Source organism: Myotis nattereri, assembly GCF_964212035.1.
Source record: "Myotis nattereri genome assembly, chromosome: 6".
Lineage (NCBI taxonomy): Eukaryota > Metazoa > Chordata > Mammalia > Chiroptera > Vespertilionidae > Myotis > Myotis nattereri.
Window position 1 is genome coordinate 35,390,967 of NC_138081.1, and position 27,254 is coordinate 35,418,220.

The 27,254-nt window shown below is 38.4% G+C and overlaps 1 protein-coding gene across 1 annotated transcript in view; it reads left to right on the forward strand.

The window, feature by feature from the left end:
- The window catches only part of RIMS1 (regulating synaptic membrane exocytosis 1), a 409,852-nt gene that overhangs the window by 80,752 nt on the left and 301,846 nt on the right, over positions 1–27,254 (forward strand). Inside the window, exon 2 of the mRNA XM_081094491.1 lies at positions 1,667–1,747. Coding sequence (XP_080950617.1) covers positions 1,667–1,747 — 81 coding nt within the window. The remainder of the gene's footprint in view (positions 1–1,666; positions 1,748–27,254) is intronic.

Genomic DNA, 27,254 nt, shown 5'->3' on the forward strand with positions numbered 1-27,254 from the left:
AATAAATGAACTAAGAAGGTTGCATATGGTTTCTCACAGATATAGTTCTTGAAAATTTTTTCTAAAGTGGGTGATATTTCCGATATTTTCACAAACCAGTACATGTAGATTAAACATGCTGTATGTGCTATTTTTAGTTGGGTGAGAATTGCTAAAGATTTTCCAGTGCTATGAAATTTAACTTCCTGGGCATTGTACTCTGTATAAGTTAGATTTAAAATTGCACAGAGTTCAGAAATTCTAGGATATTACTTCTCCCTAACAACTGCTACCTTACATGTTCTCTTAACCCTGCAGCCTAGGTGGCCATCTCTTCCCATGAACCTGGAATGAAACTGAGGTCCTTGTGGTTCCTGAGGGATTGACCATTCCCTTAAGGGTTTAGCATTAGCACTTGACAAGTCACTTTTTTTTTTACCTTGCCCCAGAAGGGACATGTTGAGGCTTTGAAATGGCACTGTTTTCTTTTTTTTTTGTCACGTCGTTACATATCAGTTTTTAAGTCTTACTTGACCTTGTTTGGAATGAGCAGTGTGTATGTGTGCACATTTCTGTGCGTTGTGTCCCTGTGTCCCTGTATCATTCTTTCAGAAGTGGAGAATTTAGCCATGCAGCTTTTAGCTCTGGGAAAAGTTGATCTGCCATTACCACACCAAGAAGCCACTTCTGGAATAACACGACTGGCCTTAAGTATAAGTAGTGTAGTAAAACCTCCAAGAAAACTCCATGGAAGTTTAAGAACCAGATTTATGTTTGAGAATCCTGGGTCCCTTAGCAAAGTGTAAGATGTGGGGGTCTCAGCTTTATAACCAAGGCTTCCCTATATAAAGCAATGTTCGTTTTTAAGCTTTTGAGGCGAGACGAATATTTGAGCTATCTAGGTACAGGCTCAGATGGGGTGTTTTCTGGTTTCTGCCAGGGAATCTCTCTGATGGTCTGTAAGCCCTCTTGACATGAGGGTAAGAGTGTGTCTCCTGCTGCCCTTTGCAGCTCTGTTACATCGTCTACCCTCTGCATTTATTTATCCTGTGATGGAGGACTTAAGACACAAAGACCTTGTACTACTTTCTCACATTGTGCATATACCTTCTCTATTTATTTTACACACACAGACACACTCATACTGTATATATGAATATTTTCTTCTAACTCTTTCCTTAGTTTGAATGGGATTTTGAACCTGAGGCTGTCTAGAGGCCTCTCAGGTCTCTTTCCACATTAAGAGGAAAGACCTGTGTTGTGATGAATGGTATGAGACAGGAGTCTTAGTAAAATAGCCAAAGCTACAGAAAATCCTGCTCATCTTTTAACATATTAACACAACAGCTGTTCCTATTTTTAAAGCTTTCAGATGTCTTCATATGGTGAGGCCATAGCTTTCAGTGGCCTCTCTTCTATGGGGAGAGCTGCTGACCATCATTTTATTGGTGCTAAAAGAAAAGTCAAATACAGAGGCTAGCATAGATTTTATTTGGGTATAATTGAGCTCTTGGAAGCCCGAGTCAAAGATTTCCAGCACTAAGGGCTTTTCCAGGGCCTCAGGTTATTTAAGGGGCTTGCTAAGATTTCCCCCTAGACTGTGTTTTTAGTACCGTGTTTAATTTCCAGATTTGTTCTACCCTTTTTATAATTAATAGTGCGTTGTGCTGTCTATCATGCGCCCCAGGTGTGTTGTCAGGGACATGGCGAAGCCTGCTGCCTGCAAAACACCAAGAAATGCTGAAAACCAGCCCCACCAACCTTCACCGTGAGTATGGCATTGGTTTTATTGACTGAAAATGTCCTCTCTTACACAGACCTCTGGTTACAGGATTTATTAATTCACACTGCATGTGGGCATAGATATTCTGGCTACTCTGTTGTATGTGTAATAAAAAGGCTACTATTGAGTTAGATAAATTTATCTGCAAACATGAACTCTGTGTTAAGTATCTTTGTTAAGTGATGTTTCTAATGCCACATTAGAAGCATAAAACTTGAGAAAACAGACACATTCTGGGAGGCCTAGGGTGGCAGAAATTCTATACCTTTTGGATGTGGAATGCATGTGGACTAGAAACCAAGACTCTGGGAAAGTCAGAGGCAAGGGACAGATGGGGTGGCACGCGTGAAAAAGGGAAATGCGTAGGCAGTCCATTGCCCACCCTCACACCGTTGTTTAAAGGTAATGGGCAATCTGAAAGAGCGGATTGCCCAACCAGTTTTATCTTTATAATTGCAACCTCAAGTGCAGGTACTACTGAAGAGTTAAGTGACCAACTGAAGAAGGAAGTAGAGAAGAAGCCAAAAACTGGGTTATGAATGCAGATTTTGATGTGATCAAATGTAAAGAGCTTTAAAATCCTGCAGATTAGCATGATGTATTCAGTCTTTTGAGAAGAATTATGGTCCTGGTAGGAAAAATTAAATCTGCCCTTAAAATGTCTCAGCAGTAGCAATACTCAACATAATTACCATAACCAAGTAGTTATAACTAGGGAAATGCCTCCTTCCAAGGTTTTTAGCAAAAGCTTTTGGAGAAATGTGTCTTAAAAGTTACTTTTAAGTAGATTTTTGAATTATCTGAAAGTTCTTTGAAACAAGACCAAAATAAAGGGATAAAATTGTAAAAAAAAAACAACACACCAAAAAACTATGAGAAGTAAATTTTTGTAATACTTTTGCTATGACAACGAATTATTATTAATATTAGCAAAGACCTAAATTAAATAAAGATTTAAATGCTTATTTTTTGTATATTACATATAGTCACAAATAGTTTAAAATTATTTATACTTTAGGATATAACATTTTGTTAAATAAATTTCAAGAGGCTTCATTGGTGGGTTGTAGATTTTATCTCAAAAAGTATACTTGAATATCATTCCATATTTTAATCAGTACTTTTTAAGGAATTGAAATAATTTTGATTCAATCCTAGTAAAAATGATTGATGATCACATTGGAAAAAAAATACAAAGCTTGAAGTACTCTTAATCATGTTGCCATTTTTTCTTCCACAAATGTTCTTACTATAAAGCCATTTTCCTGATGATGGAAAACTTATGATCCTCACTTTCTACCTTATGCTTCAGGTTGCAGAAAATATTTTTCTTATATTAGGATTCAAGCAATTTCTGGGAAAGCATTTTGAGGAATTCACATTTATTTAAAAATAATTTCCACTTATAGAGGTTTCATTTAAAATGGTCCCACTCATTCAAAAACCATTTGATATCCCTCCCAACAATATTTTAGATTTTTTTCCCTTATTTTGATTTTATTTTCCATAGACTTATAGTTGTGGAAATCCATTGTAACTTACCTTGTACTTAGTGAAATTTTCCTGGTGGCCCCTCTGAGTATAGTTGCTGAGCGTAAATAGTCTCTTTGGGTTCTCTTTTCTACAATCCCCTTGCTCACTCTATACTTTTCTAACTAAAATAGTACACCTCTCTTATGTGACTTGAAGAATTTAAAATTTGCAGCTCATTCCTTATTTCTACTGATTCTCTTTAGACAGTGGTGTGTGTCACATATGTGCCTTTCTAGGTTGATAGGAAAGGACAACAATAAATTGAGTGTAGAGGTGATTAAGCATGGGCTCAAGCTTGTAGATCAGTGTTTTTAAATATATAATTCATAATCTTTTAGTGAGTCTGAAAATCAGTAGAGGCTAGTTTTTGTTTATTTTTAATGGAATAGATGAGGAAATAAAAATGCATTTCAGATTGATATTGGTAGGATAAATTTAGATCTCTTTATATGATAACTGGGTCAAAATATAAATAAATACTATATTTATTTACAAAGTTTTGGCAATGGGTTTTAATCAGGAGAGTGGCTTAGTCAGATATTTATTCTATTTATATGTCAAGTATGTTTTACTTTGACAGAGGTGGGGAAAATGGCATATGAATGTGATATGGGAAAAACTAGAGATAAACAAATCAGTTAATAGACTGTTATAATAGTCCAGAGAAATATGATAAGATCTTGGCCTAGAGGAGTAGCAGAGAGTGAAGCAAGCATTTCAGGAGTTGAGTGAGAAGGCAAAAGGGCAGTGGGTGATTGTCAGCTCCTTATGGGTTTTAAGGAAAATGTTTGGGGGATTATCATATCATTGGTTTGGGTAATTAAGTATCATTACCAGAGAGAATAAAAGAATCAAACCAGGCCCAGGGGTGGGTGAGTGGTGAGTAGTTCAGATTTTGATATGATGATGTTGTGGTACCTGTGCTATATTCAAGGGTATACTTCCTAGAAGTAGTTGGGGATTTAAAACTGAAGCACTCAGTTAACTGGGAAAGTAGATTGTGTCACCAATGGATACATAATTAGAAAAAATAAATACCAGAGAGAGTCCTAGCTAAAAATAATGCTTAAGGATGGGTAAAGGAAGAGGACCCCCCCAACTCAAATTAAAACTAAAACTTAAACTCTGGTTCTTGGACAACCAGAGCTGAGGTACAAGGGGAAAACCCCAATAGTATCAAGTGAAGCAGAAAATCAGTCAACAACTTGAGAGGTTAAAAATGTCTTTTGGTTTGGCCAAATAGAAATCAAGGGGGGCATTTGTCATAGCAGTTTTAATATACAGGGGTGAGCAAAACTAGGTTTACAGGTATAACACACATAAAGAATATAATAATTAATTAATAATAATACAAGAATAAACTCTGTTTCACATACTCACAACTGCAAACCTACTTTTGTATAAGTGGGTGGAAATACTCTATTTCTGTGGCTGTGAGGAGGAAATGATAAGTTAGGAAAAGTAGACTGGAATTGCACATGCCTTTTTCAAAAACAATTGACTGAGTAGGGAAAGAGAGAGTGGTAAGTAGACAGCAAGTAGGGGGACTGTACTTGTGTTACTTGGTACATTCTATTTTGCAAGTCTAGATTGATGGATAAACATGTCAATATAATTTATATTTTTGATGACTGTATTGAATACAGCCAAAGATTATTTTTTAGTTATTATTGAAATGTCATTCAGTCATATTTTAAACATGCTGCATATGTTGTCATCACTTAAAGTAATAAATATATAAAAAATATTAGTGGAGTTGAACAAATTGAGTCTTATGCCTGGTATTCCTCAGGTATACTATGCATAAATAAATAAGATAGAATTCCCATATTAAGAATTCCCTCTCAAATTGAGGACAACAGTTATATAATCAAATAAATTATAATTCTATATGATAAGTGCAACCATAGAAGTATGTTAAAAAAAGAGAAAACGGTTTATTCTGTTTGAGGTTGGTGTGGTCAGGGAAGTATTCATAGACCCGTCAATAGTTAATATGAAATTTGAAGGATGAATAGTTCAGGAAGTAGGCAGGTTTGGGGTGCAGGGTTCCAGAAGGAGAAAACAGTTGCCCCGAGACCCAAAATATCAGGTTGTGCTGGTGTAATGTAAAGTGTGTACTCAAGGCTGGAACATATGAGTGTGTCTGCCTGTGTGTGTGTGTCTGTGTGTATGTTGTTGTGTGTGGAATGGGAGTCCATGTGTGTTTGGGGGTGAGTGTAGGTGGAGTGTGTGAAAGAGAGAGAGGAAGAAAGGAGACTGGAAGTAAAAGTACTGCATCAGAATCTCTGAAGAATAAGACTGTGGAATTGGGAGAAAATGAGTAACACATGACTTTACTTTTAATACTGTATTTTGAAATTTGACATAACATGATGGGTTTTTTTGTGTTTTGCAAAGTCACCATGGACTTATTTAAAGCCTGAGAAACACTTGTCTACTCATCAGTCACGGATGTTCGTGGGAATAAGTAGGAGAGGTAGGAGGTAGAGTGGATTTGAGAAACTTTCGCAGGTAGTATAATTAGAGTACAGTGGTTCATTAGATGTGATAATAAAGCAAAGAGGAGAAGAAATAACTCACTTTACCTCAAGAGATTAAGTGGATGTGATAAAATTAAAAGATAATTAATTTATGTACTAGCATTATGCTAAGTGATATAAGCCAATCAGAGAAAGACAAATACCATATGATTTTACTCATATGTGGAATCTAATGAACTAACAAGCAAAATAGAGACAGAATCATAGGTAGAAAGCAGGCTGACAGTTGGGGGGGCGGGCGGTGCAGATGGGAGTGAAGGGATTGAACTAAAAAGAAAAAAAGGAGAAAAAAAATCTCATGGACACAGACAACAGTGTGGTAATTGTTGTGGGTGGGAGGATGGAGGGAGGTGGAGGAAGGTATAGGGGTGATAAATGGTGATGGAAAGAGACTCAGCTTGGGGTTGTGAACACACAATAGAGTATACAGATGATGTGTTGTAGAATTATGCACCTGAAACCTGTATAATTTTGTTAACCAGTGTCACCCAATTAAAAAAACAAACAAGTTCTGATTTATCATTAGACTTGTGTATTAGCAGCCAATCAAAATATCCCAAAGATAGCTGGCTATTCATATTTTAACCTCAGGAGACACTTAGATGAGATATACTAATTTGTGAGCAATTTACTTTATTTGTGAGCAATAAAAACCATTAAGACAAATGAAGTAGCATAGGAAGATATAGAGAGTTAAAGGAAATAATGTAAAAGACACTATAGAGGGTCTCACCAGTACTTAAACAAAGAGCAGAGGAATTAAGTAAATTATGCAAGAACAAATGTGTCTCAGTTTTCCCGGAACTTTCTGTGTTTTAGTAATGACAGTCCCATGTCCTGGGAACCTACCTTAGTTGTGGAAAACTGGAATGGTGGATGACATCAGAACTGGTAAAGTTGGCATATAAAAGTAAAAACCCAGAAAAAGAATATATAACCAAGGAAAAACTATTCTTTTACAAATAATGTTTATATTACTGTGGAAGGTGACATTATCTATATACTAGAGGCCTGGTGCATGGATTCGTGCACCAGTGGAGTCCCTCAGCCTCGCCTGCACCCTTTTGCAATCTGGGATCCCTCGGGGGATGTTGGACTGCCGGTTTCGGCCCAATCACTTGCAGGGATGGAGCTGAAACTGGCAGTCTGACATTCCCCAAGGGATGTAGTAGTGCAAGAAGCAGCAGGTGGCCTGGGGAGGAGCCCAAGCCCCGGACAGGCCCTGAACTGCTCCTACTCATCCTGGCCCCACTGCGCCTGCTGATACTGCTTCGTAGTGCTGCCGCGGAGGCGGGAGAGGCTCATGCCGCTGGAGCCTCGCTCCTTGCCAGCCATGAGCCTGGCATCTGGCTCCGGTTGATCAGCTGCCCCCTGGTGGTCAGTGTGCTCCCACAGTGGGAGTGCTGCTTAGCTGAGTCATGGGGGCCAGATGCAGGTTCTTGGAGACTGCAGCGGAGTGGCAGTGAGCCTACAGACCAGTGGCAGTGGCAGCGGCAGGCGCAGTGGGGCCGGGATGAGCAGGAGTGGTAGGCAGGAGCTGCAGGCAGCATTGGACTGCCGGTTTCGGCCTGATCCCCACAGGCTACACCGAGGGACCCCACCAGTGCAGGAGTCCATGCACTGGGCCTCTGGTTAGAAGTAAATTGAATTCAGAAAGATACATAAATCAGAGTTCAGTTCAGTCTTTTTTGTTTTGCTTTGTTTTGTGTTGGTGATGGCCTGCTTCTTAAAGTTAAGATATAGCCTGGCCAGTGTGGCCCAGTGGTTGAGCATTGACCCATGCACCAAGAGGTCACTGGTTCCATTCCCAGTCAGGGAACATGGGCTCAATCCCCAGCCGGAGCCATGCGGGAGGTAGCCAATCCATGTTAATGTTTCTCATGGGTGTTTCTATCTTTCCTTCTCCCTTCCTCTCTCTTTAAAAAAAGCAATAAAAACATATATTTAAAGTTAAGATATACTTCACATACTCTACATACAATTCACCTTTTTAAAACGTACAATTTAGTGTTTTTCACAAAATTGTTTAACCGTCACCTCTATGTAATTTCAGAACATTTTGATCACCCTTTAAAGGAAACTTAATATCCATTTGCACTCATTCCCCTATTTCTCCCTCAAAATCCAACTCTTAGCAACTACTAATCTACTTTCTGTCTCTATGGATTTTCCTACTCTGAACATTTCATATAAATAGAATCTCATAATATGTGACTGTTTTTTGTTGTTGTTTTGCTTGATTGTTTTTGTTGTTGTTTTTTTGTTGTTTGTTTTTTTAATCCTCACCGTAGGATATTTTTTCCATTGATTTTTAAAGAGAGTGGAAGAGAGAGGGAAAGACAGAAAGAAACAGCAATGTGAGAGAAACTGATCGATTTGTTGTCTCCTGCAGGTGCCCTGACCAGGGCCAGGCTGGGGAGGAGCCTGCAACCAAGGTATGTGGCCTTGACTGGTATGGAATCCCGGACCCTTGGGTCCACAGGCTGACACTCTATCCACTGAGCCAAAGCAGCAAGAACAATATCTGATTTTTATAATTTAGAATTCATCTGACCTTAGACAAAAGACCAAGAAGTGATTTTATTATTTAGAATAATATTTTTAAGATTCATCTATGTTACAGAATGAATTAGTATCTCATACTTTTATTGTCAAATAATATTCCATTGGCCGAAACCGGTTTGGCTCAGTGGATAGAGCATCAGCCTGCGGACTGAAGGGTCCCGGGTTCGATTCCGGTCAAGGGCATGTACCTGGGTTGCGGGCATATCCCCAGTGGGAGATGTGCAGGAGGCAGCTGATCGATGTTTCCCTCTCATCGATGTTTCTAACTCTCTATCTCTCTCCTTTCCTCTCTGTAAAAAATCAATAAAATATATTATATAATCTGCTTTTAACACTTATGTACAAGTGTTTGAGTGGATGTACGTTCTTAGTTCTCTTGCGTATAAACCTAGGAATGGAATTACTGGGTTATATGGTAACTATGACCACTGGGTCATATGTTTACATATTTTAGGACCTGTCAAACTTTAATTCAAAGCAGCTGTATCATTTAACATTCCTATCAGCAATGTAAGAGTATGCAAATTTCTCTGCATCCTTGACAACACTTGTTATTGTTGGTCTTTTTGTTATAGCCATCATTGTGGGTATGAAGTGTATGAATGGTTATCTTATTGTGGTTTTGATTTGTATGCCCTTACTGAATAATGATGTTGAGCATCTTTTCATGTGCTCATTGGCTATTTGCATTGCTCCTTTGGAGAAGTATTGGTCAAAATCTTTTGTTCATTTTTAATTGGGTTGTTATTTTATTGTTGAGTTGTGTGAATTCTTTGTATATAATGAATACTATTCTTGTCAGATAAATGATTTGCAAATATTTTTCCCCATTTATTTTCTTGATAGTACCTTAAAGGACAAGTTTTTAATTTTGATGAAGTTCAATTGACTTATTTTTCCTTTGGTTACTTCTGTTTTGGTGTCATATCTGAGAAATTATTGTCAAATCCAAGGTCTTAAGGATTTACCCCTATGTTTTCTTCTAAGGGTTCTATAGTTTTGGATCTCACATGTAGGTCTTTGATCCATGTTGAGTTACTTTTTGTGTATGGTGTGAGATAGGAGTTCAGTTTTGCTTTTTTGCATGTGGATATCCAGTTGTCAAAAATTAGTGAGAGCAGATATATTTGTCTTGCTCTTGATTGTAGAGGAAAAGTTCTCAGTCTTTCCTTATTAAATATGATATCAGTTGTGTGGTTTTAGCAGATGTACTTTGTTAGGTTTAGGAAGTTTCCTTCCATTTGTAGCTGAGTATTCATATCATGAAAAGGTATTGAATTTTCTTAAGTGCTATTTCTGTATCTATTGAGATAATACTGTGTTTTTTGTCCTTTAGTCTATTAATATGGTCTCCTACTTTGATTTGCATACCGTGGATCAACCTTGCATATCTGGGATATATCCTACTTGTTATCCATTTTATCTATTGCTAGTGTTTTTGATGATTTTTGTGTATATGTTAATAAGAGATATTGGTCTATTGTATTCTATGTACAAAGAGTTTGTGAAATGTTACTACAATTTTTTCTTCAAATATTTGGTAAAATTTATCATTGGACCCATTAGCTTCTCTTTGTGGAATTGTTTTTTTTTTAATTTCTGAGAGGCAGGGGGAGTGAGACAGAAACATCAATTATGAGAAAGAATCATTGATCAGCTGCAGCTGCCTTCTGCATAGCCCCCCACCAAGGATCGAGCCCAGAACCTGGGCTTGTGCCGCAATCAGGAATTGAACTGTGGCCTCCTGATTCATAGGTCAGTGCTCAACCACTGAGCAACACTGGCTCAGCTGTGGGATGTTTCTTGATTATTTACATTCTGTCTTGTTTGAACATTTATAACGGTTCTATGTGAATGTGTATGTATGTGTGGGTGAATGTATCATATGAAATTCTCAAATCTTCAGAAAAACTTTTATTCAAAGTGAGTTTGATATAACTCTTGAAACATTCATGATTTAGGGTTATTGACACCTTTTGTTTCTAATTCCTAGATAATAAACTGTGTGTGTGTGGCTTTGCATTTGCAAGTATGACCAATTTTATCATTAAATAAAAAATTGTCAGTATAACCTGATATCTTGGGGTCATTGTGAAGAGACAATCAGAAAAAAGGTATCTGGACATGGAGAGCATTATGCTAAGCTAAATAAGCCAGTCGGAGAAAGATAAGTATCACATGATCTCACTCATTGGTGGAATATAATGAACAACATAAATTGATGGACAAAGATAGATCTAGAGACATAGAAGCATAGAACAGGCCATGAAACCTCAGAGGGAAGGCAGGGGAGGCTGGAGGGAGGTAAAAGATCAACCAAAACACTTGTATGGCCCTAACCGGTTTGGCTCAGTGGATAGAGCGTCAGCCTGCGGACTGAAAGGTCCTAGGTTCGATTCCAGTCAGGGGCATATATTTTGGTTGCGGGCACATCCCCGGTAGGAGGTGTGCAGGAGGCAGCTGATCGATGTTTCTCTCTCATCGATTTTTCTAGCTCTCTATCCCTCTCCCTTCCTCTCTGTAAAAAAATCAATAAAATATATTTTTAAAAAAACCAAAAAAACACTTGTATGCATGCATATAAGTATAACCAATGGGCATAGACAGTAGGGGGTGAGGGCCTGTGCTGGGAAGCGGGCCCTAGCTGGGAGAGGTCAACGAGGGAAAAAGGAAACATATGTAATACCTTCAACATTAAAGAATTTAAAAAAAGGAAACCCCATAACCATTCATAAAAAACAACAAAATAATAAAATAACGATCTTGTAGACACAAGTTATACTGTTAAGATTCTGATTACCTTTAGAAAAATTGGCAAACTGGTTTTGATATGGTATTTATGTTTACTTATTTTTCTTTTGTTATTCAGATGTTTATATGTCTTTTAATTACTGATCACTTTTATTTATTTAACAAAAAAAAATGATTCTAAGTAAAAAAATCAAATTATTTAGTTTCAGGATTTTATTTTGGCATTCTGTTCCTGACCCCTCTACTTCCTCTTTTCTAGAAATGATCTTTCTGTGCCATGGTAATTCACATCCTGGACTGGATCATTGCGTATCATCTGTGTTGAGGCTTCTGACATAACTCTTCACTTCTTCACAGTCTCAGATGAGTCAGCCTTGAATTGACAGGGAGGCTGCATCCACATTTTTCTCTCAATGGGCATAGTTTTTCAGGTTTCAAGGGTGTGGCCTTTTTTCAGGGGCATCAACTTTTGTACAGATTTAGTTATATGATACAGGGACTTCTCATGACCAATATGTATGGGAGAAGAATGAATTTAGTCATGTAAATGTGGTAGCTTATTAAGCTAACTTTAAAATAGTCAACCTTGAGAACCAGAAATATAACTGAGAAAAATTTATATTAATATCTTTACTTTTCCCACAGCAGTATGGGAAATATACATATATCTTTATGCTTGAAACTATGGTTTCTCATCTAAAATTACGTATTTAACATCAAAATTATATCTTATACTAGGTAAAATTAAAATGTTTTAATATATATGTGTATATATATATATATATATATTTAATATATTTTTTATTGTTGATAGTATTACAGATATCTCCCATTTTCCCCCCTTTGTCCCCCTCATCCCAGCCTTTCCCCCCCTCCCAGGTCAGTATATTTTTATTGATTTCAGAGAGGAAAGGATAAGAAGAGAGAGATAGAAACATCAAATGATGAGAGAGAATCATTGATTGGCTACTGCCTGCACACCCTCTACTGGGTATAGAGCCCACAAGCTGGGCATGTGCCCTAACTGGGAATGAAACTCTGACCTCCCGGTTCATAGGTTGACACTCAACCACTGAATCACACTGGCCAGGCAAAAGTGTTTTTTGAAATTGTAAACAGTTGGACAGAAACCAACTGTCACTATGTCACTAAATCTTTAAGCTCTGCATACCAGAAGTGATTTTCCAGATGTGAGTACTATTGCCAGATCTCTATGTCTTACAGTATTAGTGGATGGAGGAAGTTTCATGGATAAAATAAAAGATTGGGCAACTGTCACTATCTCAGACAGACCCCCTTCATGAATTCAATTATTCCTCTCATAAGCCTGGCAGAGGCTCTGTGAATACTGCAGTCCATCTGCTTTTTCCTGTTCTTGATCTCGCCCTTCTGCCCATCCTGAGCCATATGTTGTTCTCTACTCCTGAAGCTCCGCAGATTTATACTCAGTCTTGTCCTAATTCTCCTGAATTCTGATCTCAGTGCAGGTGTGATCTATTCCTTTAGTGGAAACCTGTCAAGTCAGTTTTGGATGAGGAGGTAGCATTGAGGAGAGGTGAAATGAACTCCTTCAGCAAGCAGAAGAGTGTACAGTAGGGGATGCAGTGCACTGCTTGCTCTGCAGGGTCAGGCTGTTCATTCTCCCTTAAACAAATGTTTGTTCAGTCTGTACCAAAGTTTCCCTTATCTGCGGCTGCACTTTCCTAGGTTTCATTTACCTGCTGTCAACCACAGTCCAAAAATATTGAATGAATATTCCCAGAAATAAACAACTCATAAGTTTTAAACTGCATGCTGTGCTGAATAGCCTGAAGAAATCTCCCTCTGTCCCACTCTGTCCAGTGTATCCAAGCTGGATATGCTATCTGCCCAATAGTCACTTACTAGCTGTCTCAGTTATCAGGTTGACTATCACAGTATCACAGTGCTTGTGTTCAAGTAACCCTTCTTTTACTTAATAATGTCCCCAGTGTGCAAAAATAGTGATGCTGGCAATTTGGACACGGCCAAGAAAAGGCATAAAGTACTTCCTTGAAGTGAAAAGTTGAAGTTCTTGACTTAATGAGTAAAGAAAAAAATCTATACTGAGGTTGCTAGGATTTATGGTAAGAACAAATCTTTTATTCACAAAATTGCCAAGGAGAAAAAAATTCTTCCCAGTTTTGCTGTCACTCTTCAAACAGAAAAGTTATGAACACAATTCACAGTAAGTGCTTAGTTAGGTAGAAAAAGCATTACATTTGTGAGTAGAAGACATGAGCAGCAGAAAACATGTTCTGATTGACAGCACCGTGCTACCCCAGAGAGCATGGAACCTACATGAAGGCTTCAACAAGGGATCCACTAAAATGAATGATACCAAGCCATTCACAAGGAAGGGATGGCTAGATAGACTCATAAACAGGTTTGGATTGAAAATATAAAAATGACCAGAGAGGTTATATCTGCTGATGAAGAAGCTGCTACCACATTTTCCCAGAGTTAAAGAAGTTGATTAAAGTTCAGTACTCTCCAGGGTTCTGGCATCCACTAGGAGTATTGGAACGTATTCCTCATGGTTAAGGAGGGCTATCATACTGTGTGAAGAGCCCAGTGACAGGCACTGGGTGTGATGATAAATAAAGCAGAGTCCTTTTCCTGGTAGAACTTAGAGCATGGGAGGAAATGATGTAAACAACAAACAAATATATATATATATGCTAAAACTATTTCTTTTCAACAAGGACCTAAACTGGGTGCAGTGATAAACTGCTCAGGGGAAGCTGATTATAAAGCATGCTCAAGTAAGGCTCTGAGAGGAGAGATATGAAAGATGAGAACTCTGCCTTGTGAAGAGCCATCGGAAGGGGACACCAGGTAGAGAGGATGGTGTGTGCAGTGGCCTTTATATGAAAATCAATGTAGCATGTTTGGGGAACTAAAAGTCAGAGAAAAGTGAGGAGGAGGAGAAAAATGGATGAGACTGAAGCCTTTCTGATCTTTGGATGTTATGCAAGACTATTGAGAAACCCTTGAAGCAGTTAAATGAAGCGGGGATTGTAATCCAATGTGTGGCAAATGGTTTAGGCAAAACATTATGGTGTTTTGGACTCTGCTGGTGGCAATAAGGATGGAGCAGGTAGATGGAGCAAGTGAAAGCAATGAAAGAGAAGAGGGACTTCTAGTGCATAATGAAGGGTGGAGACTTCATTAAGTCATGTGTGAAAATCTCTAATATGCTTAATAGGTCTTCTGGTCATTGAATACATAATGAGTAAGTACCTATCCTATATAATAAAGAGGTAATATGCAAATTGACCATCACTCCAACATACACGATGGCCACCCCCATGTGGACACGAGATGGCCACCACAAGATGGCCAGCAGGGGAGGACAGTTGTGGGTGATCAGGCCGGCTGGGGAGGGCAGTTAGGGGTGACCAGGCCAGCAGGGAAGGGCAGTTAGGGGCAATTGGGCTGGCAAGGGAGTAGTTAGGCATTGATCAGGCTGGCAGGGGAGTGGTTAGGGGGTGATCAGGCTGGCAGAAGCGGTTAGGAGAAATTAGGCAGGCAGGCAGGCAAGCAGTTGGAAGCCAGCAGTCCTGGATTGTGAGAGGGATGTCTGACTGCCCGTTTAGGCCTGATCCCTGAACCAGCAGTTGGACATCCCCTGAGGGATCCCAGATTGGAGAGGGTGCAGGCTGGGCTGAGCCCCCCCCCCCCCCCCACACACACACACACACATGCATGAATTTCGTGCACTTGCCCTCTAGTTTTCTCATGAAGTCTTAAGCAATTTATGTACACAAATGTATCTTCAGTGGCATATATAAGTGAAAATTTTAGAAATCTCAATTGTATTACTTTAGGTAACATTACATAGAACTTTAAATATAAAAGAAAAAATTGTGAAAATTATGTAAAATTGAGTAAAAACTAAAACATTAGATTTTTCCAATTCAAATGATTTTTATGATTTTTTTTCACTCTGATATCCTGTTGATGTAGAAGATTTAACAATTTTGTAGATGTTTATATATACTAGAGGAAGTAAATATTTAAAAATATAGACTAGACAAAAATATTGCTCCTTTTTGAAAGATATCTCATTTGAGTAAAATTCAGCAAGAAGAAAATGAAATGTTTTCATATACAAAGACTCCTTTAGCTATATATTTTATTATGAATGAATATACTATTCAGAGACATGCAGACTCTTCTGTACTATTTTAGGCACATGTTTATTTCAAAATTGTGATGAGTTTTATTTTTTTGTTAAGGTGAACTTTTTTTCATCCAACAGTAGAGGTATTGTTCAATGTCACAACCTGTAGTTTTATTATTACCTGTGGTAGGGGTCCTATTGAGCAGGTATATTAGAAAAATAAAAGATCCAAGTACAGATATTTGTTTTTATCTTTTAGAATTGAGTAAGTACTGCCAGTAACTTAAAAATAGATAACACTAGGAATGCTGACATTTCCAGTTTATGGTTATAATTAGGAAGTGACAGAATTAAAAAAAGAAAAATGCAAAAAACCTGTGTGGCTTTTATAAGTCTTCATTTTCTTTATATGATTTCCTGTTTTACACAATTCATTCAATGCCAGTTCACAAGTTTAACAAAGCCCCTATTTCTGCTGTCACTATTTTAAGATAATATTGTGTTTTTTTCTGTCTGAGGCTCAGAAGAGAAAGTGCCTTCTTTAACTCATGGGTGCTAAAAGAGTTTGGTTCTGTTAGAGTAGAGCTGTAGTACTTTTATATGTAATAGCTATGTCTGTGGAACTTGACTAGTTATTAATTGCTTTCACAAGTATCCCTTGTTGACTAACTTAGATCTCTGTTAATGATACTCTGAGCAGTTCCTATGCTGAAGACTGCCATTCAGGACCTTGTCCTTCTCTTGTGTACTGTCCGTGTCTTTTGTTCTTGTGAATAGAAGCTGCGTTAGCCAAATGCAGCACCCCCCCCGACCCCGCCCTTCCTGTGAAGAGCTTATGACTTGACTCCTATTTGATTTGATCTTGTTGATTCTATACAGAAGGCTAACAGTCACTTTTATCTTAAGCCTGGGACCAGCCGTAAGCAGTCAGCTCAATGGATCTCAAATTATTTCAGCTTCCATGGGCCAGTCTTAAGATAAATAATATTTAGCCATAGGAACAAAGTCTTATTTTTAAAAAGATATCTGAAAAAACTATTTTACAAGCCCAGCAGACTTTCGATTGAGTTCATTTAATAGCAGCTGTACGTCAGGCCACATGATGTGGGTAACAGCTGAACTTTGATGATGTGAGCACTTGGCCTGTATATGGCAGACAAGACATGAACCCTGGTAGCGACTTGCCCCATGGTCACCCAACAGGAAAGGGGCATATCTAGTTCTGGAAATCAGGTACCTAGATTCACAGTACAAGATAGATTCAAAATATGCAGATAATTTATACTATTATCAAGAAGTTTGCAATTCCTCAGGGAGTAATGGGTAAACCCTAGTTTTAAGGTTGAACCATATATTTTTAGTCCATGCTCTGGTACTCACTTGCTGGGTGACATTGGCCTAGATGTTTTACCTATCTAAATCTTAGTTTTCTCATGTGGAAAATAGGAACAATATTATTTCTAGTTATTTCATTGGGAGTTTTCGGGGATGAAAAGAGGGAAAGTACATATGAGAGTTATCTATAGATACTATAAAATATTCATATATGCTACTAAATTAACAATGAATAACCTCTACATTATTCATTATTTCACCTATTTAAAAAATATTTACCAAACTCTTACAGTATGCACATATTGGCACAATTTTAAAAAAAGGCCAATTCAGTCAAAACTTATAGCTGCATCTTTTCTTATCAGTTACTGTTTCTTTTTTTGTTGTTGTTAAACCTCACCCAAGGATATTTTTCCCATTACTTTTCAGAGAGAGAGAGAGTAGAAGGGAGGGGAGGAGGGAAGGGGAGAGAGAGAGAGAGAGAGAGAGAGAGAGAGAGAGAGAGAGAGAGAGAGAGATATTGGTTGCCTCCCACACACGACCCTACCAGAGGCAGAATTGAACCCACAACCAAAGTACTGGAATGTGCACTTGACCAGGAATTGAACCTGAGACCCTTCGTTGTGCAGGTCAATGCTCTAACCACCAAGCCAAACAGGCCAGGACTGTTACTGTTTCTTATTGAAAGAAGTGGTATAAAAAGGCATGAGTCACTTTAAAAGAATGATACACCCCATCACACACAGCCCCATCATATATCAAATGCTCCATACTGTGCTTGAGTAGGGAGGTCAAGAAATGTATATGTGGAAATTTCCCCAAGTTATCTTGACATTCTCTCTGGTATGTCCCACCGAGATGCTCAGTAAAAATGAAGATTAGCTGGAGTGAATGACAATTTCATAAATCATAACTGATATCAGTATCACTGGAATAGACTTCTCTTCCAAAACTCATGTAGACAGGATGCAAAGGGAAATAAATATGGGCAAAATTATTAGAAAGTTGCTGTGCCTTGGGGCCCAGCCTGGTTACTCTGTGAATCACTGCTATTTCCTCTCCTCTTCTGCGTTCTTTTGTCCAGAATGAGAACAATATGCCTGTGCCAAGAAAATAGATGGTTGTTGTGCAAAAAACAGGAAGCTTATAGCCAAAGGAGAATCTATACTTCTGCACTGGTATTAGAAGGAAGGTATTAAAATAAAAGACCATGCCTAGGACCTTGGGCAGCCTATGCAATGAATTAATGTTTATTTAGTAAAAAATGATTTTGGTGGATAAGTGAATGCACTCATCTATAATGCATCTAACAAATGTGTCTAAGGTATCTGTAATGATTTGGGGTAGCATCACTGGTAATATATAATTGAGGTCATTGGTTGTACAGTTTCAGACAAGACATACTGAAGCAGACCTTTTCAGTCTTATTTAACTCTGGCTAATATTAAATAAGATTTCCATTATTTTTATGTGACCCATATATATAGCACATATTTTGACATTTACTCCCTCATTTTTACTCATTTATTCAACAAATATTAGAGACAGAAAACAAGAGGATATAGCTTAGTTAAGCTGACAGATAAATAAACAAATAAGTACAACAAAGCTATGATTATAAGGCTGTGAAAGAACTTAGAGATTGCCAGGAAGGAATGGAGAAATCTAACTCAAAATTGGATGTCAGCAGAACTTGTTAGAGCCAGTAATACATGGCATTTTATCATATTTGTGTTAACAGTTATATACTACCTGATATTTTCTGTAATTCTTTATTTACTGAGCACAAGCTACATTCCAAATACTATATTAAATTAGAGGATAAGGGTAGGAAGCCCTCTCCCTTGCCCCCAATAATGTTAGGTATAGGATCTGCCCTCAGTAATTTATACTGCAATTGTGGAAGATGAGAGGTGGGTGGATGGATAGATGGACGAGTGGATGAATGGATGGGTGGGTAGAATGGATACGTTGATGGCTATGTAGGTAAAAAAGATACCTTATAAGTAAATGATAAAAGTGAAGTGAATTACTTAAAAATGTATATAAAACTTCCTCAAAGGGGTGGTGGGGGCAGTTAATAGGTATATCAGTAATGTGGCTGAAGTGGTCTGGAGTCAGGAAAAGCTACAGAAGGAAAAGAACTTTAGCTTTTCTTCAAGAAAGAGTTGTAATTAGATAGAAAGGACAGATTAGGGCATTCCTGACAAAGAAAATGACAGTTAAGATTAAGTTCAGAGTGAGAATGAAGCAATCAGGCAAAGGGGGCATTGACTATATAATCTGGTTTCAGAAGCATTTTTGGCAAAAGATTTGGGAAATATAAACCTACTTAGGGGCCCAGCGCACAAAATTGCTTGAGACCCAGACCTGCTCCCACGTGGGTGGGAGGCGGGACCCAGACTGACTCCCGCCACATGGGTGGGACCCAGAGCCAAGTCCCCACCCACCTGCGCACGCCTCACCTCGCACCCAGCCTCCTGGTGATCAGTCTTTGGTTGTTACAATGTTAGGGCCATGGGCTTTTTATATATATATATAGATAAAGGAAGGTTGGGACCAGTTCATAAATCCAGGGTCAGGAAACTGGTTTTACCCTGAAGGAAGACACGAAAGTATCTGAACATGGAGCTACCCAGTTGAAAGGAATGTTTCAGGATGATAAATTTTTCAGAAATTTGCATGATGGATGATAATGGGGCATTCCTGGAGAGAAAGAGACCAATTAGTAGGGACTAAAAATAGACCAGACATAGTTAATAATAGTAAGAATAATGATAGTGGTTACAGAAGAAATGGATGAGAGAGGCATCTGGAAGGAGAAAGCAGCAGGCTTTAGTGCCTTTAGCAAAGTGAATGTAGCAAAGACAGGAACAAAGAAGAGGAAAGAATCAAAGAAAATGTCCAAGAATTTGAACCTCAAGTCACCTTAGGCAACTTAATGAAAATATAAAGAAGTGGAAAAGGCATGCAGCTGTAGGGAATTGCATTCCCTAAAATGTGCACTTATTTTCTGATGCTTTAGGGCGATCCACAGGCAAGACGACTCTGGCACAGTGTAAAGCACTATTTCATGTTGGAGCATCAAAAAGGAAAAGAACACACCTGAATTTCCATTCTCTCATCAACTTTCATTTTACAGAAGGTTGGGGAAGAAGAGTGTCTAGTTTTGGCTCTTCGCAGTTTATCAACTATGGTAACTACGTAACTGCAATTCTATTCTATTTTGTTTTAGGTACCTTATGTACATTTAACCCCCAGAAGACTTTATAACATACCGTTATTGTCTTCATTTTACAAAGAAGGAAACTGAGGCACAGAGATATAAATTACTTGCTTATGCACATACACCCACCAATAATGAAGCCAGTATCGAAGCCAGGCAGCCTGTGCTCCAGTCCTCCTCAGAAGCAGTCACTCTTGGTACTCCACCTCAGCAATCTACGTGAGGGCCCATCGACACTTAGTTGATTGCTGAATCCGGGGCTACGCTCTAGAAGGGTTAGAAGACAAGAATGCCATAGGGTTCTAGATTCAAAGAATTCATCTAGTCCGGAGTATGGTGGGCATAATATATAATCAGTGCATAGTAAAATCATGCTCTTCATGGTATTCACCCTAAGTTGTAACAAATTCGTGAAGGATATAAAGTTTTATATAACTAGAAGAATGTACAAAATTGCTGTCAGTGACTTCTTGCATGTAATTTTCTTATATATGAAATAAGCAGGCTCTTACGTGTTTTGGTTGCAGAAAGGGAGGTTGATATTCATTTAAAGATGAACTCCTGCAACACTTTAAAAGTATACTAGGTATTTGCCAATAAATTGTGTGCTGCCCTTGGGACATGTTTTCTTTGGTTGCTTTAAAAAAATACTTCATTAATTAAAAAATCTCTTTAAAAAATCCCCTCTGCCCACCTGCAATGTTCACTTCTGGAAGGCAGAGGCTATATTTTATGAAAGGCATTGGTCCGCTGTAATATGTAGTACTATGCTATACCATTGGACCTTGATATAAATTGTCGTCTTTTGAGTTCCTCGATGCTTTGATTTGAATGTGAGTACCAATTGACAAATGATTCCCAGATGGATTCTATTATCCCCTTTATTGTGAATGGTGAACTGCGCTGATAAACAGTAGAGAAGTAAAGATATGAAGAGTCAAGGAGGAGAAGGAAAGTCTCCTTCACTTGTCTCTTTAATTTTTCTCTCCATACAAGGCCAGAGCGATATTTGATGTCATTGTTATCCTTTGAAGCCGTACAAGTGCTAAAAGGTCGTGCTTTGTCCTGTTCAGTGTCATTTACTATGACAGCTCAGGCCATATTTATGAGAAGAGTTCAGGCTGGGGAAAAGTGTGACTTTGGGGGAGAGAGGGAGAGGGAGAGAGGGAGAGAGGGAGAGAGGGAGAGAAGGAAAGAGGGAGAGAGGGAGAGGGAGAGAGAGAATTAATGAAAATATAAAATTTAGGGTTTTTGCAATTATGATTAGTGGGCATTTAATTTTTTGCTAATGAAGGGGATCTCATTTACCACTGTACTTTCCACAGCAGCCAACTCAGTACCTGCTACATAAGGGCACCCAAGTTGATGCTGTTTGGTCCCAAATAAGACAGAAGTTAGCTCTGTGTCTTCTTTCCTATCACACTCCACCAACACATGCACAGTCACGCACACGCTTCCTTCTCCACCTTCTCTTTTCTATTCCTGCCACTTCCGTTCTCCCCATCATCCAGCTGGGAAACCTTTGAGTCATTTTCAACCTCTTCCTTCCTTGTGCTCCCTGCATGTGATGTCATTGTGTCCTGTCAGCTCTAATTCTGAATCCTCTCTCACATCTGTTCCTTCTTTCCATTCTCACTGCCATATTCTTATTTCAGACTTTTCGTTGGAGTTGGAAACCTAATTGGCCTTTTTGTCTCCTAGCCATTCACCAGTCTGAACATCCAACCCAACTTTGCTCAGAGCAGCTGCCCTCTCAGAGGCCTTCAGGCTTAAAGGCCCAAGAATAAATGACTGTCCAGTGTCAGACTGTCTTACCTCCCACAATGCCTCCTCCCAGTCATATGTTTTACAAAATTGCATTCTTCCGTACTCACTGAAGATGCTCTCCTCTCCTTTTTCCATCTGGTGCTTTTGCCCCTACTGTTTTCAGGGTCTAATTTTCTCACCCACCCCACTTTCAAATCTCTGATTACATGTAATTTTCTTCAGAACTTGCCCGATCAATAATCCCACCAAAGTTTCTTCTTTCTCTGAACTTTTGCTACATCTGTCTTACTTGAAGCACAATGTACTTTCCACCTATTATTTGTGTATATGTCTTAGATTGGCTGCCAGTATCTGAGCTCTATTTTCATTCTTTCCCCCCACCTAATTTTTGTAGAAGATGGTCAGTGGTTCTTAAACAGGATTGGAGTCAAAATGAAACCACATGAAACATGCTCATGCCCTCCCACTCTCTCTGTAATTTCAATAAAATATTAAATTTGGAGGTTGATTTATACATGGAAAGGTTCAGTATTGTATAGCTTGCCTGAACAAAAGAGATTTTGTTGTTGTTGACATGAACTTGATTTTTTTCTTTTAATGTTTGCTGCACAAATTTTATGTTTACTACCCATATAAAATTTTTATGCAGTAAACTATATACAGGGTGTCCCAAAAATGTATATACACTTTGGATGCCATTATTAATTCCAATGGGTTAAATCTGAAAAGAAAGAAACATCAATTGAGCTAAAAGCTGTTAAAGTGTGTATACACTTTTTTGACACCCTGTATAAAGTTTAAGGACAGATATGAAGCTGCTAATTACTTAACAAACTATCCTGTGTATTCTTTTAAAGTCTTCTTTCTTAAATTCCATTTTCATCCTATTATTTTATGACTCAAGAATATATTTTACTTTGTTGTTGCCTATTAAGGTTAGCCTAAAATCCATTGTCCAGCTTTCCTGGAATTTCCTCATCTTTATTCATTTCTATTATGTCTCTTTTGCTCACAGGTTTCTGCATGCTTTTAGCAATATGCCAAAACTCATAAAATATCTTAATTTTACTTCTGAGTTGATTAATTATAAATAGCTATTGATCATTTTAAGCAGCTCTAACCAGAATATATTGGAAAGGAGACTGTAGTTATAATCCAACATTAGATTTCTGCAACATGTTTATATTTGAGCTTGAGAAGAAGGCAAAAGGACTTGAGAAACATCTCTATTCTGAAACTCTTTAGTAATTTGTGAATGAAATAGAGGGAGACACAGAAAGGTTAATAGGAGGTAAATGTTGCGAACATGCCCAAAAAGATACAGAGGCAATGTAAAGGGGAACGATATTTGAGAGAATAGGGAGGGAGGGGGAAGAAAGAGAAACTATTTTTAGAGCTTCACCGTAAGAAATAGGGTGTGTTTCTACCTTATACAGAAGCAACAAATGCAAATGCTGCTGGATTTTTATCTGGCAGTTGTTGATTTACAAAGCCCTTGCTTCATTAACCTCAGTTAATTTTCTCTTCAAGGAGGAAGGCATTGTTTCCTCCTTTTTTACATTGGGAATACTGATGCTCAGACTGGTTTCCAGTAAATGATGGAGTTATTACTCAGACCTTTGATTCTAATTGCTCCTTTCGTTTTATTGCACAGGGTAAGTAGGATACTCTGTACGTTGAATCCTATACGTTCAGGTCTATGTGTATTCATCATTGTCTTTCCTCTGTCTATCAATATATAAGCTGATGGGGTTTGTATAAAGGGATCACCTTCCATTGCTCTCACTGCTTTCCTGTTCACCCACATTCCCACCTTCACCCTCCTTTACATAAACATTTATAGTCCACCAGTGCAGACTTAAAGTTTACCAAACACAGGGGGATGCTTAGAGATGGTCCATACTAGCTCCTGAAAACCAACTGTTAAATTTTCAAAAATTTTGAAGGCTATTTAAAATTACATTATATAAACTTACTATTAGGGACATTGGGGTGGTTAACATACAATACAATGTACAGATGATGTATTATAGAATTGGAAACCTGAAATCTATATAATTTTAGTAACCAATGTCACCCCATTATATACTCAATACACACTATACAAACTAAATAAACTCCTCTTAATCATTTTAACTGGTATAACTCCTTCCCAAAGGCTTTCTGGGCCTTCCAGACAGATTTTGTCTTTCTTTTTTGCAGTAGTTCTGTAGAGAATACCTTTATTTTAGCATATGTCATCATTTGTTACATTTAGGATTGCTAGGTTTAGCAAATAAAAATTTGAATTTCAGATATATACATTTTTTTTAGTGTGCGTCCCAGGCAATACTTGGGGCATGCTTTTACTAAAAAAATATTTGTTATTCATTGGTTCTGTTAAGCCCAGATTTCAGGATCCCCAAAAGACCACCAGGGAGCCAGCCAAGTCCGATGCAAAAGCAAAGAGCCTTTATTCGAGCTAGCTCGGCTTCCCGACCACACTCACCAATGCAGTGGCAAGCAGCAGAGAGAGAGTGAGCTCTGTGGGGAGAGGGGTTTTATAAGGGGGTTGGAGTAAGGGGAGGAGAGAGGACTGTGGGCCTGCCCATTGGCCAGGCGCAAGTCGGTGTCTTGTTACACAGGATGTGGTCGTATCTATGGCGCGCACTTCCCTTGATTATCATTGGTTAGTTTAAAGAAATCCTAGGTGTGGCTAGCAGAGGCTTGGGCTTCTGGGAAGAAGCTCCTTGCCGAGCACATGGCTAAGGCTGCTGCCCAAAAATGGAGGATCTGGGGTAAGATGGTGGGCGTAGCCCTCGCCCTTTCAGGTTCAAATTTAACTAGGTATCCTATATCTGTTAACCCTAACTACTGCAGTTTTTTATTTAATGTTTAATCTTTCTAGTAGAGAGGTACCAGATTTTTATTCCATGGTGTCCACAGTGTCTAACACAGAGAATAGATCATAATATCTAAGATTTTTTTTAATCAAATAATATCTGAACTGCTCTCCTATCTTATTCCTTATCTAACATGTACTCCGACATGTTTCTGATGGATGGAATCAGGAAACATTTGTGTGGAATTTCAAATGACATGGTAAGATTTGTGTTGTATAAAGTAACTTGAGGTGCCGGTGGGAAATGGCTTAGAAAGTGGAGATGTTGAAATGAAGGAAACCAGATAGGAAGCTAGGCCAGATGAGGGATGACAGTGTGTGAACCAAGGAACTGACAGTGCTTTGCAGTAGGGAGGAGAGCATGGATATAAATACAAATCTGGAGAGAGAACAACTAGACATGATCACTGGGTATAGATGTTAAATAAGGAGAAATAGAAATGACTCCTGAAGTTTTTGCTTGAGCAGTGGAGTTGATGGTAGTGCCATTAACTGAAAGAGAAATATCAGCTGTATAGCAGATTTGGAGTAGTAAGAATAATTAAGAAGTTCAGGTTGGGACATGCAAAGTTTGAAATGCTGTGACCAGGCATGCTATGAAAGTAATTTTAGCCACCATTCAGAATGGGCACTGACAGTTAGAATGAGGTACCAATGTATTAGAATGGACAATGGCCCTGAACTATCATGAAATGCTACTTCTGGGTGAAACTGCTTTCAACTCAGTAAAGGTGTCCAATAAGGAATCATAAGTACGGGTCTGGAACACAGAAGAGAATTTGGGTCTGGGGATTTTGGAGTCCTTGACTCAAAAGTGATATTGGCTCTGGCCAGTGTGCTCAGTTGGTTGGAGCATCGTTCTATACACTAAAGGGTCTTGGGTTCAATTCCCAGTCTGAGCACATAACTAGGTTATAGGTTTGGTCCTTAGTTCTGGCACGTACAAGAGGCAACTTGATCAATGTTTCTCTCACATCGATGTTTCTCTCTCTAAAATCAGTAAACATATTCTCAGGTGAAGATTAAAAAAAGTGATATTGATGCCCTGGGAGTAGATGATGAGATCACCTATAAAATATTTGAAGAAGAGGGCAAAAGATGGATCTACAGAGTATATTACTATGTTCAGGGTGGTAAAAAAGAAAAAGATGGAGTGGTTAGATTTGTGTGTATGGTGGAGATGATAGATTATCTTGCTTCCACTATAAACTCCACATTTTTTCTGATGGACCAATTTTTATGTTAGAACTGAAGTTATATACAACAAAGTGCCCATGTGAAATGCCAAGCACCACAGAGGCACAGAGGCTTGGCCTTTTGTGCTGTGACCACCTTCAGTTGGACCTATTGGTTAAGGAGGGATACAGAATGTCACTATCACTCCAGGAGAATCTGCTAGGGCTGAAAATAAAGATATGTTCAGACAGGGAAGCGTGTGTGCGTATTAGTCAGGGGCTCAAAGCTGATTGCCCCAGCAGCCTCTCTGGCTTCAGTCTATGACCAGAGAAGGAAGGTCTGGGAATAGGAAGTTGCCTGTGGCGTGTCATTGATTGTGTCCTTAGAGGGTTTTTGCTGTTGTTCTATTTCTCAAACTTGATGAAAGGAGCAATTTTGAGTTGATGAGAAAGCATTTGCATTTGAACAGTGGGTTGTTCTACTTCTGTTACTCAAGGAGTTCCTGAGGAAACGAAGACTGCCAGAGTCCATATGGTCTGGAAAAGAACACCACGCTCAAGCTCAAATATGTGTGGGTCAGCAGACCGCTGGTGTTTCTTCTTCCAATTCTGAAAGGTTGCTTAATCATTTGTCTCGTTATTGCAAATGTTACAATAATAGTTTTAAATGGTTCTTTGCTTCCTAGAGCAGCAAATCTAAATTCTTCTCCTTGACATCAAGATCCACACTCGCTTGCCTTCAGTAACCCCCCAAATAATTCCACCAGCTTTACTGGGCCTGAGTCCATGATTGTACCATGGCCACGTCATGTTGTTTTCTGCTGCCATGCCTTTATCTTATTTATATCTCAAAATTCCATCCAAGTTCTTTGGACATTTAAAAAATGAAAAAAAAAATTGACCTAGTTATCCCATTTATGGGAATATTTCTAACAGAAATATGGTGGCAATATGTAGTGATTTTTGTAGAAGGATATTTACTGCAATAAATTGGAATCTTCACCAGGAGGAAAATGATTGAGTGAATTATGTTACTGTCCTACTGTGGCATCCTTCGAATTGTTCGCAGCTATTAAAATAATCACCTGTCCAATGGGTGAACCTTGATAAATAAACTTAGCACTGCGACTGGCCCACTACAAGCTCATAATGAAGATGAGCTATTATTACATTATTATATATTATTAGAAAGCATATCAAAAATACATTTGAAGTGAAGAAAGTATCTTCTGTGTTACCATCTACATATAGGATCTGGGTGTTAATAGAATATTCTATCTATGTGCCTAAACAGAACTGATTCAAATTATTATAATTGTTAATCAACTTGTAAAGCACAGGTACAAGTCTAGCAAAAGGGATCCTGGCCCTAAGCAGCTGATTTGCCGGCAGCTCAGTATGAACCCTGTACCGAAGGGTGTGTACAAACAATGGAAGAAATGCTGAAGAATACACTCATACTTGTCATTGGCAGTTCATTATACAAGTGGGACTGGACTGGAGTGGAGGAGGAGAAGCCTATTCTACTTGAACATTGCTCTTGTTTGAATTGCCATAATAAGCATGTATTAT